Below are 13189 nucleotides of genomic sequence, written 5' to 3'. Positions count from 1 at the left end.
CTTTCCCTAGGTTAGATGACAGTGATAGAATGAAACACGATGCAAATGAAGTCCATGAGTATTTACCTATATATTAATCAGTTTAGCATAAAACAAATACACCAAAATTGAATAACATACTACCCCCATTTTATTAGAGCTCATGTCATAGAGTCAAGGATCACAATAACGCCTCTTCTATAATGAATATTCTCAGGAGAGTTTCCTCTGGGCCAAACATAAGGGATGGAACATATAAGATGTGTGATCCTGAACCAAGATTAATTTGTGAATTTTCAGGTTACGAAGAGCCATACATCAACACATTGGATACACATGAAAGCGCATCCATACCTATTGAGGAAAGCTTTGCATACCTTATCTTTCTCAGACAATGATGTATGACCATAACCATAGCGTGTTCCACGGACATTGCCGACCCATACGTCAAAACCATGATCAGCAAGAATGAAGCCGAGTGATTGCTCAGGGGAGTTCAAGAACCATGAGTCTCCAGCCTGAAAAGAACCCCATATGAAGAGGAAATATCAGCAGTCAAACTTCTTCAATTCAAATGCATATTAATTTACCTAAAAAGGATTAGTATCCTTCAGAACTAGTACCATAAATAGTCCGTGCTGAAGCAGAACAGGTGGACCAGGTCGAAGCCTTAGACGATCAGTACGCGAAGTCACGCGTTGAAGAGCCAGTATATATCCATCCTCTGTTTGAATCTGAATAGAAACACAAGGCACTAGTTCCTGGTCATGACAACTCTTTACGGATACAGGTAGACACGGTTAAAGAAAACGTTAATGGCTAATTAATTAAACTCTTTACAAATACAGAGTCCAATTCGGTTAATTTTCCCTCTCTCGATCTCTCAATTTTATCATGCCCCATTCACACCTAAAATGGCATCGGAGCTGTGAAATTGGATCTCCAACACGCGTATCGGATCGAGAAATACTATAAATCGTATCTCAAAGACCTCACTCTCCATCAATAACAACACACCAAAATCGATCATCTAAAGTTTTCGATAATCTCATTTCGTCACCAACGAATAGTATGCTAAATTGATCATACACCAAAAGGAAGGAGGTAGAGAGAGAGAGAATACAGTGTGTTCGGTGCAGGGATAACCAGAAGGTTGGATAAGCTGAGCGCAGAGGGAGTTGGCCGGAGATCCGCCGGAGACGGTAAAGAGGAGGGAGAAGAGGATTGTGAGGGCGATCGCCGCCGCAACGAACGGCGACTCCATCGCCTCACGCACGGCGTATTTCGCCGGAGATGGAAGAAAGTGTACGTATCACAGAATGCACGAAACGCCACTTGTTTGGATAAAATTAAGAGAAGTCAATCAACGAGCGGGCCTTCGACAATTTTTTGGATGCTTTCCTTCCCCTTTGATAGATTTTTTGCGTAATAGATTTTTTTTGTTATTTTAGAAATTTAAAAAAATCATAACATATAAATTTAATATTTTTGTTAACTCTATAAATTTAAATTTTATTCAAAGAACATATCAAAATATGTTTAAAATAAAATTATTCATAACACAAAATAATCATACAATTCACTTATTGGCCATAATTAGCCTTGTAATCGGGACAACTTCTATTATACACTCAATATGCTAAATCAATATCGACTCGTACCCTTCTCCTTAAAAAAAAATTCCAACTTTTATTATACTTTTTTTCATACATAATGACTAAAATACCTTTAATATATTATATTATATAATTTTTTTAATAAAAAATATCTCTCCTAAAATATAGAGTTTTTCTCTCTCCTCTCTTTTTCGGTTTCTCTCTCCTATTTTTTGAGTTTCTCTCTCCTACCACTCTCTCTCATCGAATTTGTTCCGATTTTTCATCAAAATCACTCAAAATCAAAACAAAATCAGTGAAAAATTAGTGACGAGTTAGAAATAAATAATTAATTGTGAAAATCTTATTGTTTTTCATATATATTGATGGTTGCGGGTGTTATTTTGATGAAGAATGATGTTTTTTCCACTTTTTTTTCTACTTGGTGATGTTTGGTGATGTTTGTGAAGTTTTGTCCTTTGTTGTATGGTATTGTCATAGATCTGTAAAATTTTATTATTTTTCATACACATTGATGGTTGTGGATGTTATTTTGATGAAGAATGATATTTTTTCCACTTCTTTTATTCTACTTGGTGATGTTTGTGAAGTTTTGTCCTTTGTCGTTGTATGGTATTGTCATATATCTGATTCGGATGGTACCAGATTCACATGGTACCATGTTCACATGGTCACATAGTACCAGGTTCACATGGTCACATGGTACCACATTCACATGATCACATGATCACATGATCTTCATAATAGTCGGATTGATAATAATGGTCCCATGTGTTTAAATTAAATGGTCGAATGGTAATAATTATCACATGGTACTATGTTCATATAATCACATAGTCACATAGTCAAGAATAGTCAGAAATGTTAATAATGGTCACATGATACTATATTCATATGGTCACATGGTCACTGTATCCAGAATAGTCGAATTGATCTGCATTTTGTATTTATATTTTCTATAACTATTATAGATGGACGAGATAAGAGATCGACAATTGTATATTTTTTGTATGATGGTAAATGGATAGTGAATAAGAATGGAGAACATATATGAATGAGAAGGAAATGTGATGAAAAACTAAAGAGTGTTGGAAGTTACTGGATCCGACGGTAATTGGAAGTTGCGTACAATATTGATTTTAAACTCGAAATGTTGGAGTGTAAGAAAACACAATCTCATGCATAGTTACAAACTCGTATCAGGTCCTAGTAAAGTCCGAAAGCGGATTCATGTCGCAACAGGAGTATCAACATCAACAAAGTTTGAGAGAAACCCTAATTTTGAATGAATAGAAAAATATAAATTGTATAATAATGTTATATTATATCTTTACACTAAAACATTAAGATCTTTGTATAATCATATATTAAAATAATAGATTATAATACTTTGGTTCTATTCTACATATTAAAAAACAGTAAATAATTTATCTCATATGAGTAGTGGTTGGGTCCCATGTGACCAATGTGCAATTTTACACTATGTGACCATTGTGACCGGATGTGACCTGTGACCAAGTGACGAAGCTAAATACAAGTGAAACGTATTTTTCAAGCTTTGGTCTATTATTATAAGGTATAAGGAACACAAATATTATGTTGATGATAAAATTACAAAACATTAAAACGAGTTTGTAATGTAAAAAGACCAAAATTGTCAAAATTTTTCATAAAAGACTATGAACACTAATGTATCATATTTGTTAGAACTACTTTTGCACACAAAATTCAAATAACTCAATTATTATAATTCAAAATGGTGCATATGGAATATGTGATGACAATCACATCGATTCATTTGAAAGAATCCACTAAATCGACCATTGTGACCAATTGTGACCGAAATATTGTGGGTCCCAGTTTAAATATGCAATATTCTTGGTGGAGCCCAGTATAGTCAAAGTGTGGAAAAAAACTACGGTTGACAATTCAACCCTGATTTCGGTGGGTCTAACATTTTTAATCCATATTTTTCAACCCAAAATTTTTTCCCTCCAAAATTTATCAACTCAAATTTTTTACCTTCCAATATTTTTTACATCATATTTTGTAGTAGTATCTATAAACAAGTTCAGATATAAAATAAACATAAAATATAATATCATAATATATAATTCATTATGTTTATAATAAACAAATAAAAAAGATCATATTTAGGGTTTATAACAAAAAGAAATAAGTTCTTAATTCTACACCGCACTCACAACCATTGTCATTCTTGTCCTTATTGTTGTTGTTGTTCTTCTTCTTCTTCATCTATCATACTTTTTTCCTTCTTTTTCTTTTTTTTCAAAGAATTTCTCGAACAAATTTCTAAGTCATGAACTTTCTTCCAGTATATGCTTTCCGGATTCTTGTATAGAAATTGCATAAAAAACCTAATCTTTCGATATGAATGTCGTTGGAGCCATCTTCAATGTCCTATCGAATTGCATGTGAAACAAGTGTTGGAGTTGCGATTCATTATTGAAGTACCTCCATTCGAAGAGAACTAAATTTCTTCCATTTTATATATAAAAGACAACTGCAAATCAAAACAAATTGATGACATCATGTGACTTGAGACCATGTAACCAAATCACTTGTGACTATGTTACCTATTGTCTTGTGACCTTGTGAACTAACTGATCTCGTGACCTTGTGGAACCCAGTTTTCATATGCAATGTTTCTGGTGGGACTCAGAATCATCCAAGTGTGCAAAAATATTACGGTTGACAAGTCACCTGATTTTTTTCACCACATAATGTGCTTCGTGAAAATAATGTCACTAACCATGTATTGCTTCCTATGTCATCACTTAATTTTTTTTCACCATTTTATTGACAGTTATAAATTTGGAATAATTCATATATTGTCTCCTCAATGTGTTACAAAAAAACATATGTTAGCATTCTGCATTATGTCACCATGTGACCGAGTGAACATGATACCATGTGACCGTGTGACATGATATCTGTGACTATGTAACTTATGACCTGTAACCATGTGATGCGGGATAACTTATACATTTACAGTATATGTGAACCATATTCCGATTGCAGACTAAGTGACCAACAGACCATGCGACCAAATAGGGCAAACTCTCATACGATCATGTAATATGGTACCATATGGCCAGTTTAACATAGTACCATATGACGTTACCAAACTAATGTGAAATCTGTGACCAAGTGACGGAAGACCATGTGAGTTTTTGTTTTGTGAAAAAGAGAAGTAACCTACCCGGTGATAATTTAGCTCAGCAATTTGCATTCGGTTTTCGGTCTTATTCGAAGATGCCAATGAAGATGAGTCTTGGGCTGATGTAGAAGCCTTGTAGCCTTGTTTTGTCTGTGGTGTGATTTCTTCTTTGAATCGTATGACAGTTTTACAAATAGCGACAAATTCAACTATTCTAAATTTTGGATAAAAATTCGATGGTTCCGAAAGAGAGAGAGAGAGAGAGAACAGATAGCAAGAGTTATGAGAGAGAAAATTTTGAGAGCTAGAAGAGAGAGAAGAGAGAGGGATCGTGAGTTTAGGAGAGAGAATATAACCTATCTTTTTGTTTTTTAATTTTTTAAATTGAGAGGAAGGACTTTTTTGTATTTCTTAACTTTTATAAGGGTTTAATTGTCTATTAAATTGTTCAGTACTCTTTTTTTTTTAATTTCAATTTTGGAAGGTAGTGAGAGAAGTCAATATAAGAGATAGAAGGTAATTTAGATATTCCCCCTTGTAATCCGTCCAAAGCTGGTTCACATCTTTACCCAGCAAGTCGACTAAGAAACCCTCACTATAACCATCCCTCATCTCCTGGTTCAACTCCCCAAGAAACCCATTCCTCAAATCGTTACAATAATCCAAAAACCTAGTGGTGACGTCATACCCCTGGTCCCACCTGTCTCCTTGGCCCGGTTCAACCCAATGATCCGGCCCAAGACCCGCTTTCAGCCTCACGAAGTCAGCGATCCCTTCAATCAACCCGCCCGGAGCCTGACCCGACCCGTTCCATTGCCACACGTGGACGATCTCGTGCCGGTAAATTCCCTCCTCACGTCTCCCGAGAAACCCGCGAGATCTTGAAGTGGATCTCATCTCCCGACGTGAACGCCACGCCGTCTCCGTTCTCCATAAACAGCGTGATTTTCTCCACGGGTTTTCGTTCCGACACGGTGTTTGACTGCTGGAAGACCACCACACGAACTCCGTCGCCGATGTCAGCGACTGCTCGGCGTAGCTGGAGCCTCCGATCTCATCTCGGAATCTCCGGCCTCCGTCGGAGTCTCCGGTGTTGTCGACGACGATGTAGTCAACGGCGTTGACCAGACCGAGAGTGAGCACGAGGGACATAACAAGGAAGGTTGTGTTAGCCATCTTGTTGAAGTCAAGTGGCCTCATGCAAATACGTTGATTTGTTTATGCAGAGAGACGCAGATGTGATGCTTTAAATAGAGGAGCTATTGAGGACTTGGTCAGTCCAATGAAAATGTATTTGTTGTATTTAACTCGAACTTGTTTTAATTTTCTTAAAAATAAAATTATATCCAATTATTTTTAATCTAATTGTTAACTTCACCGTATAATACACAAATTTCATAAAATAAAACTTCACCGTATAATATCAATGATCACAAATAGATATTCTTCTATTTTCGAGGAAATATAATACGTTGGCGTGATTCTATAGAAAGAGGTTGACGAAGACTTTGACCGTGACATATGTGTTAATGTCCTGATTTTAATTTGGGCACAGCTAATTAATGTGGATCTAGTTCTTTCTTCCCCTCCAATTTTGGGCCCGATTATTCATATACGATTTAGATATCATATTTTATTTTCGTTGAAAGAGAAGAGAAGTTACAATTTCATAAATATCGTAAAATCTTAATTGATAATTTAGATACCCATAAATTATCCGTTTGAAATCAATGTCGGCACATTTGTAGGAAAGATTTATGAAAAATTGACTATCATTGTGATGATATGTTCAATAAAATTGTTACGATCATACGTCCTTATTCCAAATTTATACAATTATGATTATATACACTATTGCACGCTATCCCGAAAGGTCGGAAATGAGTCTCGAATATTATTTCCGTTTTGGAATGGGAATTAATTGAATTCCGAGTGGAAATAATTAATTAAAAAAATAGAGATTTAGAATTTAAAATTGTAAAAAAAAACCCATCCTTTCGGACAAAATGCTAAATCAAAAATACAAGAAAACTGAATGGATGCGGAATGCACAATACAATCATATCATATAAATTTAAACCCTGAATTGTATCATCACATCAAAAAAAAAAAAAAAAAAAGAGGAAACATTTGAATGCATGGATCGTTACATTTTTCGACCTACAAAACCCAATAGAAGATTGTAAATGTTATATTCCTACGATAACCTCAAGTATGTCGTGGAGGATGAACAATCAATGACCACGACCACGGCGGCTTGGCCCAGAATAAGCTTTATAGACAAAGAATCTCTCTTTTGGAGATCCATGGAGACCATGATGGTGATGATGATGATGATGATGATGATGATATTCCTGTTCTTGTTCTTGCTCCTGATCTTTGGGAGGCCTTGAGCTTTCAATGCATGGAGAGCAAGAGAGAAGGAGAAGAAAGAAAATCAAAGTTAGATTGATAACCAGAACAAATGAATAAGATCTTCTCATGTTCCTTTTCTTTTTTTCTTGGCACGTCGTCTTTGGAATTTGATCGAGCGCGTGTGAGATTCAATTCGGTTGGTGGGATTTTGAATTTTGCCTTGTTATTATATACGGGTTTCTCCGTGTAGGTGGTTTTGAGGCATAAACAATGTATTTGACTTTGATTATATATGACCATTTCACACGGTCCCTCTAGTTTGTGTTGTGCCCCGCCCCCATTAAAATGCACCTTTTACACACAAAGATTGTTTGAATTTATTATTATTATTATTATTATTATTATTATTATTATTATTCCCTCCGTTTAATTTTAAATGACGTTTTGTTTGAAAATTTTAAAAAAAGTCTTGGAGTAGGAACATATACAATTTTTTTTTTATAAAAAGAACTTTGATGCGCATGCATGCATGCATGGTGACGGGATAATTATCGGAATTGCAAGTCTAATTCGAACGATCTGTTATACTAATTGGAATTTGCTCATTTTTTTATGACGTTTTAAATTAATGAATTGACAAAAAAAATATTTAACTCAAGCTAACATGCAATAAGAACAAGACCGGTCGTGAGGTTTGACTTTGATGGATGCTTTTCATCGTTAGCAAAGGAGAAAGTCAAACATAGTTAGATAGAATCAAACCGTATCTACTTGTTCGTTACATGGAGCTAAATAAAAGAACCAATATTTTTATCAAAAGGAAAATAATAGAATATTTTTTTATATAGAAAAATAATAGAGGTCAAAAGTGGGATTTCTCAAACTTTAACAGCTCCTACACCCTTTTCTTCTCTCATTAGACAGAGCCTCAAATTAGTCAAATTAAATTCGAACCTTAATTATTAAAAGATCGATTCGGATCTCTCCAAATTGGTAGAAATATTATGATTTTCTTATTATTTTCTTAAAATAGTAAATATGTAGGGTTTCCGATTTCCTTACATTACATTTTTGTGTTTTGTAACAAAAAACAATCTAAAAGAAGCTAATTAAACCTAATTTTATATGTCAAATAATAAAAATGTGAGTTATAGGGGAAAATGATTATGGGAAGATAGTAAATTATGATTGCTTAGAGAAAATTTTAATTCACACAAACTTGGTTTTTCAAGTAGAAAATTCTGATACAGTTTGAGATTTTCTTTAAATCTTCTTCCAATATTCTGTGTTTCGATTCGGAATTAAATTTATAACCATGATTCATTTTGTATTTATAAAAGGACATTCTCTCATTATATACGCTATATAGACAATTATTATATATATGACTTACATTCTGAAATTTTCATGTGCAGCTATTTCTTTCTACACATTTTATAGCTAGCTGAATAATTACAATATTTTCAATTTTCATATTGGTTTTGGTTTGTATAAAATTTTGTTAATTTCTTCTTGAGAAAATATTGCAGATTTTAGTCAGTTCCATACATTTGGTATGAGAAAAAAATATTACCAAAACAAACTGAAATAGATTAATAAACTATTCGTTTTATGCCAAGCAGCTCTTTCTGTCTGTGCCAATGATGGTCCAAAACTAGGCCTTATGTGGTAAAACAAAAAAACAATTGAAAAAAAAATGGTCAAATGTTGACCATCTGATCCACAGAGAGCAAATCAACGGCTGTGATGATTTTAATGAGAAGTTATTCCCTGAAGCGCGCCGCACCCGAATATCTGGTAACAGCCTCCTTAAACCCTAGGAGAAGCCACCGTTACTTCTCCTTCTCGACCGTGAAACAGACATCGCAAAAAATGGCTTGGCGCAGCGCCGGATCCTTTGGCCGCTCCTTTGCCTCCGCCGCGGCGAGAGCACCGTCCCTTCGCCATCGTCCGGCGGCGTCACTCCCCCGCCTCCGTCCTCCTCAATCTTCCATGCCCCGCCGCCGTTTTGCTTCTTTCTCTCCCTCCAGGTTCCTACATCTCGCTCTTTCCGCGTTCGGTGTACTGTCTGTTGGTTCTAATGATGCATGTTTTCTTCTCGATCTTATGTTTCCTGGGTTTGTTAAACCCTAATTTTGTTTGACCATCTTGTGTTCCCGGATCTGAATTTGCATAGGATTTTCATCTGGTATTCTGTAAATACCTTGGTAGCAGTGTTTTGTGAATGCTTTGTAATTACTTAAGAGTAAGATTGCCGGTAATGACATTTCTAATGATGAGTTTGTTTGTCACTTGATAGTTCAAATCTTGAGTTGCTTATCATATCATCTGAGTCTGAGGCCAATCAAGTAGTCATTGATATTCATGTTCGATTTATTGGAGAGAATGGTCGGAATTGAAAATTTTCATATCTTCCATATTTGGATATCCAAGTGAAGTCATCATCACCTAGATCTGTCAACTGCTCTTTTTCTTACAATTGTTTGATGACTTGTCGGTTTTGGGATAACGGGGATAAACTAATGTCTCGCATATTACAGAACCCACTTGGATTTGGGGCCTGCTGGCTGCTGACATCTGAAATTTTGTTTTTACCGTTTTTCGGGTGGATTCACAATGCAACTATGGTTCTCAAAATTTATCATTGATTACGTTAGGACTTGCATGAAAATTTTCACCTGCCAAGTGCCAACTGAATTTTGTCTCTGTTTCTTGTGGTGAATTGAGAAGTTTCATATTCATGTTTGTTTTCTTGCTTGTATAGGAACCTTGGAGAACTAGGATGCACACAGTCGTTGCTACCATTGCACAGTGTTGCAGCTGCAGCCCAACTCACCTCTCACCTCACTCTTAATGTGCGGGCTTTCTGCGAGCTGTCAAACGGTACCTTCCGACGCACTTGTCAGGATCGCTAGTAGTGTCTTTGTGAGTGTTACTGTCCTTAGGATTTCATGAAAATGGTTGAGTTTTCAAAGCTTTCTTGTTTAAATTCTCCTCTCCTGAAGTTTCTTCAACATCAGGTGTAGCACTACTTCTTGTTTTGAGTAGAATGATAGATTTGGTTGTTCTGTTGTTCTTATTCCGGCTGTTAAGAACATATCGGGCTTGGAATTGATAGGTAGGAATGGAAAAGATGGGTGATGCACGTGGATTTACAGTCGCTGACAAGAGAGTGCTGCTTCATTGTAGGTTTCTTGTTTTTTCAACTTCTGCGTTTTGTGTTTGTGAAATAACATATCAGCTGCCATTTCTCTTCATTTTCTGGCATACAGGATATGACCAATCTTTAGACTAGGTGTTATCCGTATTTAAAATTTTCCCTGAGGCATGGCACCTTATCTTAATAGCCGCCACTCAGATTACTATAGAAACCGTAGAGCAGAGAACTCTCCCATTTTCCCCCGGAGATACACAGTTTCATCTAAGCTTTGGTTTTTCCACCGATCCGCTTGCGGGTGATGCGGCCATGCTAATGCTATTTGAGTTTTTTTAAAAAGGTGCTCCTTGAGTTATTTTTGCTACCACATATTCGGTTGGCGAGCATGTTCTCTGACTACACGGGCTTTTTCGAAATGTAGAGCTTTTTCTCGAGGTTTCAATTTATTGTCTTAACAGACAAACGCGGGGAAATGGAACTTGCCTAATGCATGCATATGTCAATAGTCTGTTCTTCGACAGATGCACTGATTTTTGAGTTTCTAATGCGAACTTTTATGTCAAATAATACACAGGTACTTGAAGCAAGAAGATAGAGTGCCAAAGTATTCATGAAGCAGTGGAGAGAGAGTAGGTGGGGTTGTCCGGAGAAGAACTCATTCGTTCCGTTCAATTAGTAAGAAAACTAAATAACAAAGAAGAACGATTGCATCCTTCGTTCTCTTAAGACTCTCTAGAACTTTCACAGCTTGAAAAGAGCACGAGGCCTTGGGGCATTTCATGTGTCTTTTCATGTTCCAACAACTTTAGCAAAAGCCGTGTTCTTTTGTTCTGTTTTTCAAAGATCTTGGTTCGAATTTGCTTGTTTGGTTCTAATTGAGATTTATGTACGTGAGTTGTGATCTTGTTCACTAGACTTGCCAATTTATACTCGTATAAAGCCAGAAAACATCAATACAAAGTCTAAGCTTGGTTTGATTTTGCTGAATAAACTTGTTACATATCCCTTAAATTACAGTAGAATCTGAACATAAACACACCATCCACTAGATGCCCATCAACAGAATCAATTTCACGACAAAACACAACCACGAAAGGAGTAGTTTCAATGACTCTAAGAAAGCTTATACTTAACACATATAAGCACATTGCTGTTCTTGTGGAGCGACTTGGAAGTTGATAAGAGTCTACGATTTCTGCGGGATCTTCAGCTTCTGAGTTGTCTGCTTAATCACGGGAAGCCTCTGGCTGATTCCGCTCGGGTCACTATACACTGCTGAATCCATCGGATACCCTTTCTGTGGACAGAAACGCCGACTCGAGGTTGATGAAAGAAAGGAAAAAATAAAATGATGAAAAACTCTAGCATTATATGATTTGTTTGAATCTGATAAAAGATGGGAGTAGTAATGATGAAATGTTGAGAAGACTAACAGCGGATAGAGACTGAATTGTGGCTTCTCTCCAACAGCTTTCTCGGAGAACAGTGGGTGTCTCGCCCTTGCCAAACACGCAATACACTCTTGTGTCTCTTAATCTCATGAGAACACCATCAACTCTGAGCTGTAAATGCGACCACGTAGATAGTGAAACAAACAAATATCAACAAACGCTCCTGTACTACTAAAGCAACAAGCCTGCAAAAAGATTTTGACTTTTAGGGGATTTCCTGTCTTGACTCACCCAAAATCGTAAAAGAAGAAACCAGGAACTCGGCATGACTCTCTGGAAGAAAACAGGAGAGCAAGAGGATCATCCGTTACTAAATACCGAATACAAGATCAATATTTTCATCATTTTGGAAGAATATGAGTGACAGAAAGATTCGAGGATCTATTTACCACTTTCACCGTGAGAAGTGACACTCCATTATCAGCCAGTTCATCTTCGTACAAAACTACCTGAACGAGGTACAGGATAAACACATCAAAAGAAGGACATCAATAACTCAGAAGAGTTTACCGAAGCAGAAAGTATGTGTTTTCTTGCTAGACAGGGGCCGGACCTCATCATAGAAGAGAATATGTTCTTTAAGTGAGAGAGCAGCCAAATCAATCCGCTCTTCACAGTTCTCCCATCGAAGACTGGTTTCCCTGTCCAAATCTGCATCTGCTCCTTGCTGCTTTATATTAGAAAGGTCTTGTATAAGCGATTATGTCATCTTAAGTAGAAAAAAGGGTTGAACATGATCCAAGGAAACACCTTTTCTTCGTCTCTCGAAATCACTTCACTTCCACAGTACGGGGTTGTAAAAGTATAATCATAGTCTAGTATCACCTGTTGAGATGGCTTGCTGCAGATACATTAGAGGCGCATCAGGTACAGTTTCATTCATACATAACAACAAAGAACATCCAACTGTTTCGACAATCATGTATTTGGTCAATATGAACCCGAGCTTGTCGTCAATATACCTCCGAAATTTCCATTGTGCAGCCGCAGGAACCTCAACCGGAGGCAACCCTTCCTGCTTCCAACCCATGAGAGCATCGAACGCATTGAAATGGATCTTAGTATCGCTGCTTAAGTGTTTTAGGACTAAGGCATTATCGCCAAATACCATTTCGGGTAAATGAGATGTCTGAAGCTTTTCTTCCCACCTTAAAAACATCGCATTCGTAGCTATTAATGGCATGGAAAAGCTTACACAGCCAAGATGCGCGTAAGCAACACAAAAACAGAATCGAAGGTATATATTGAAAACATTGTATGTTATGATTACCCAACATAAACCTAAAAGAAACGAAATCAGTAGATGAACACAACTTATGTAGAAGACGCAAGCATACCTTCAATATCTTCCATAAAAATCGATTACGTCGCGCACCATAAAAAAAACGAAACTGTCTCTCGACACAAAAACAAAACCATCTCCACAGACGGAATCAAAATTCTCGGCATT

General features: G+C 36.5%; 3 protein-coding genes and 1 pseudogene across 7 annotated transcripts in view; 1 reads left to right on the top strand and 3 right to left on the bottom strand.

Moving 5' to 3' along the window:
• The window catches only part of LOC104807237 (triacylglycerol lipase 1), a 2928-nt gene extending 1561 nt beyond the window's left edge, over positions 1-1367 (bottom strand). Inside the window, exons 1-3 of the mRNA XM_010532428.1 lie at positions 1103-1367; positions 603-713; positions 357-497 (exon numbers count right to left, since the gene is read on the bottom strand). Of these exons, the coding sequence (XP_010530730.1) occupies positions 357-497; positions 603-713; positions 1103-1243 (393 nt within the window). The 5' untranslated portion in view covers positions 1244-1367. The remainder of the gene's footprint in view (positions 1-356; positions 498-602; positions 714-1102) is intronic.
• A 3872-nt stretch (positions 1368-5239) lies between these two features.
• On the bottom strand, positions 5240-6037 carry LOC104807236 (annotated as a pseudogene).
• A 2924-nt stretch (positions 6038-8961) lies between these two features.
• Positions 8962-11211, top strand: LOC104807235. Of its 4 annotated transcripts, none has more exons than XR_770734.1 (4): positions 8962-9161; positions 9896-10056; positions 10250-10316; positions 10863-11198. XR_770734.1 is itself a non-coding variant. In XM_010532426.1 (4 exons), exons 1-3 carry the CDS (start codon positions 9004-9006, stop codon positions 10270-10272), a joined length of 300 nt encoding a protein of 99 aa, XP_010530728.1. In that variant the 5' UTR covers positions 8963-9003; the 3' UTR covers positions 10273-10316; positions 10863-11211. The 4 variants fall into 4 exon arrangements, 3 of the variants coding, with proteins under 3 accessions (XP_010530727.1, XP_010530728.1, XP_010530729.1); XM_010532426.1 differs by having other exon boundaries at positions 8963-9161; positions 9896-10014; positions 10863-11211; XM_010532425.1 differs by lacking the exon at positions 10250-10316.
• Positions 11212-11242: 31 nt separating this feature from the next.
• LOC104807234 (TIP41-like protein) overlaps positions 11243-13189 on the bottom strand; it is a 2427-nt gene continuing 480 nt past the window's right edge. Inside the window, exons 2-8 of one of the 2 annotated variants that reach the window (XM_010532422.2) lie at positions 12702-12887; positions 12490-12580; positions 12293-12409; positions 12129-12188; positions 11971-12012; positions 11722-11850; positions 11243-11585 (exon numbers count right to left, since the gene is read on the bottom strand). In XM_010532422.2, coding sequence (XP_010530724.1) covers positions 11475-11585; positions 11722-11850; positions 11971-12012; positions 12129-12188; positions 12293-12409; positions 12490-12580; positions 12702-12887 — 736 coding nt within the window. In that variant the 3' untranslated portion in view covers positions 11243-11474. The remainder of the gene's footprint in view (positions 11586-11721; positions 11851-11970; positions 12013-12128; positions 12189-12292; positions 12410-12489; positions 12581-12701; positions 12888-13189) is intronic. The other variant, XM_010532423.1, reaches the window with a different exon arrangement.

The sequence above is a fragment of the Tarenaya hassleriana genome, unplaced genomic scaffold (genome assembly GCF_000463585.1).
Source record: "Tarenaya hassleriana unplaced genomic scaffold, ASM46358v1 Cleome13, whole genome shotgun sequence".
Lineage (NCBI taxonomy): Eukaryota > Viridiplantae > Streptophyta > Magnoliopsida > Brassicales > Cleomaceae > Tarenaya > Tarenaya hassleriana.
This window is presented reverse-complemented; position numbering and strand designations above follow the sequence as displayed.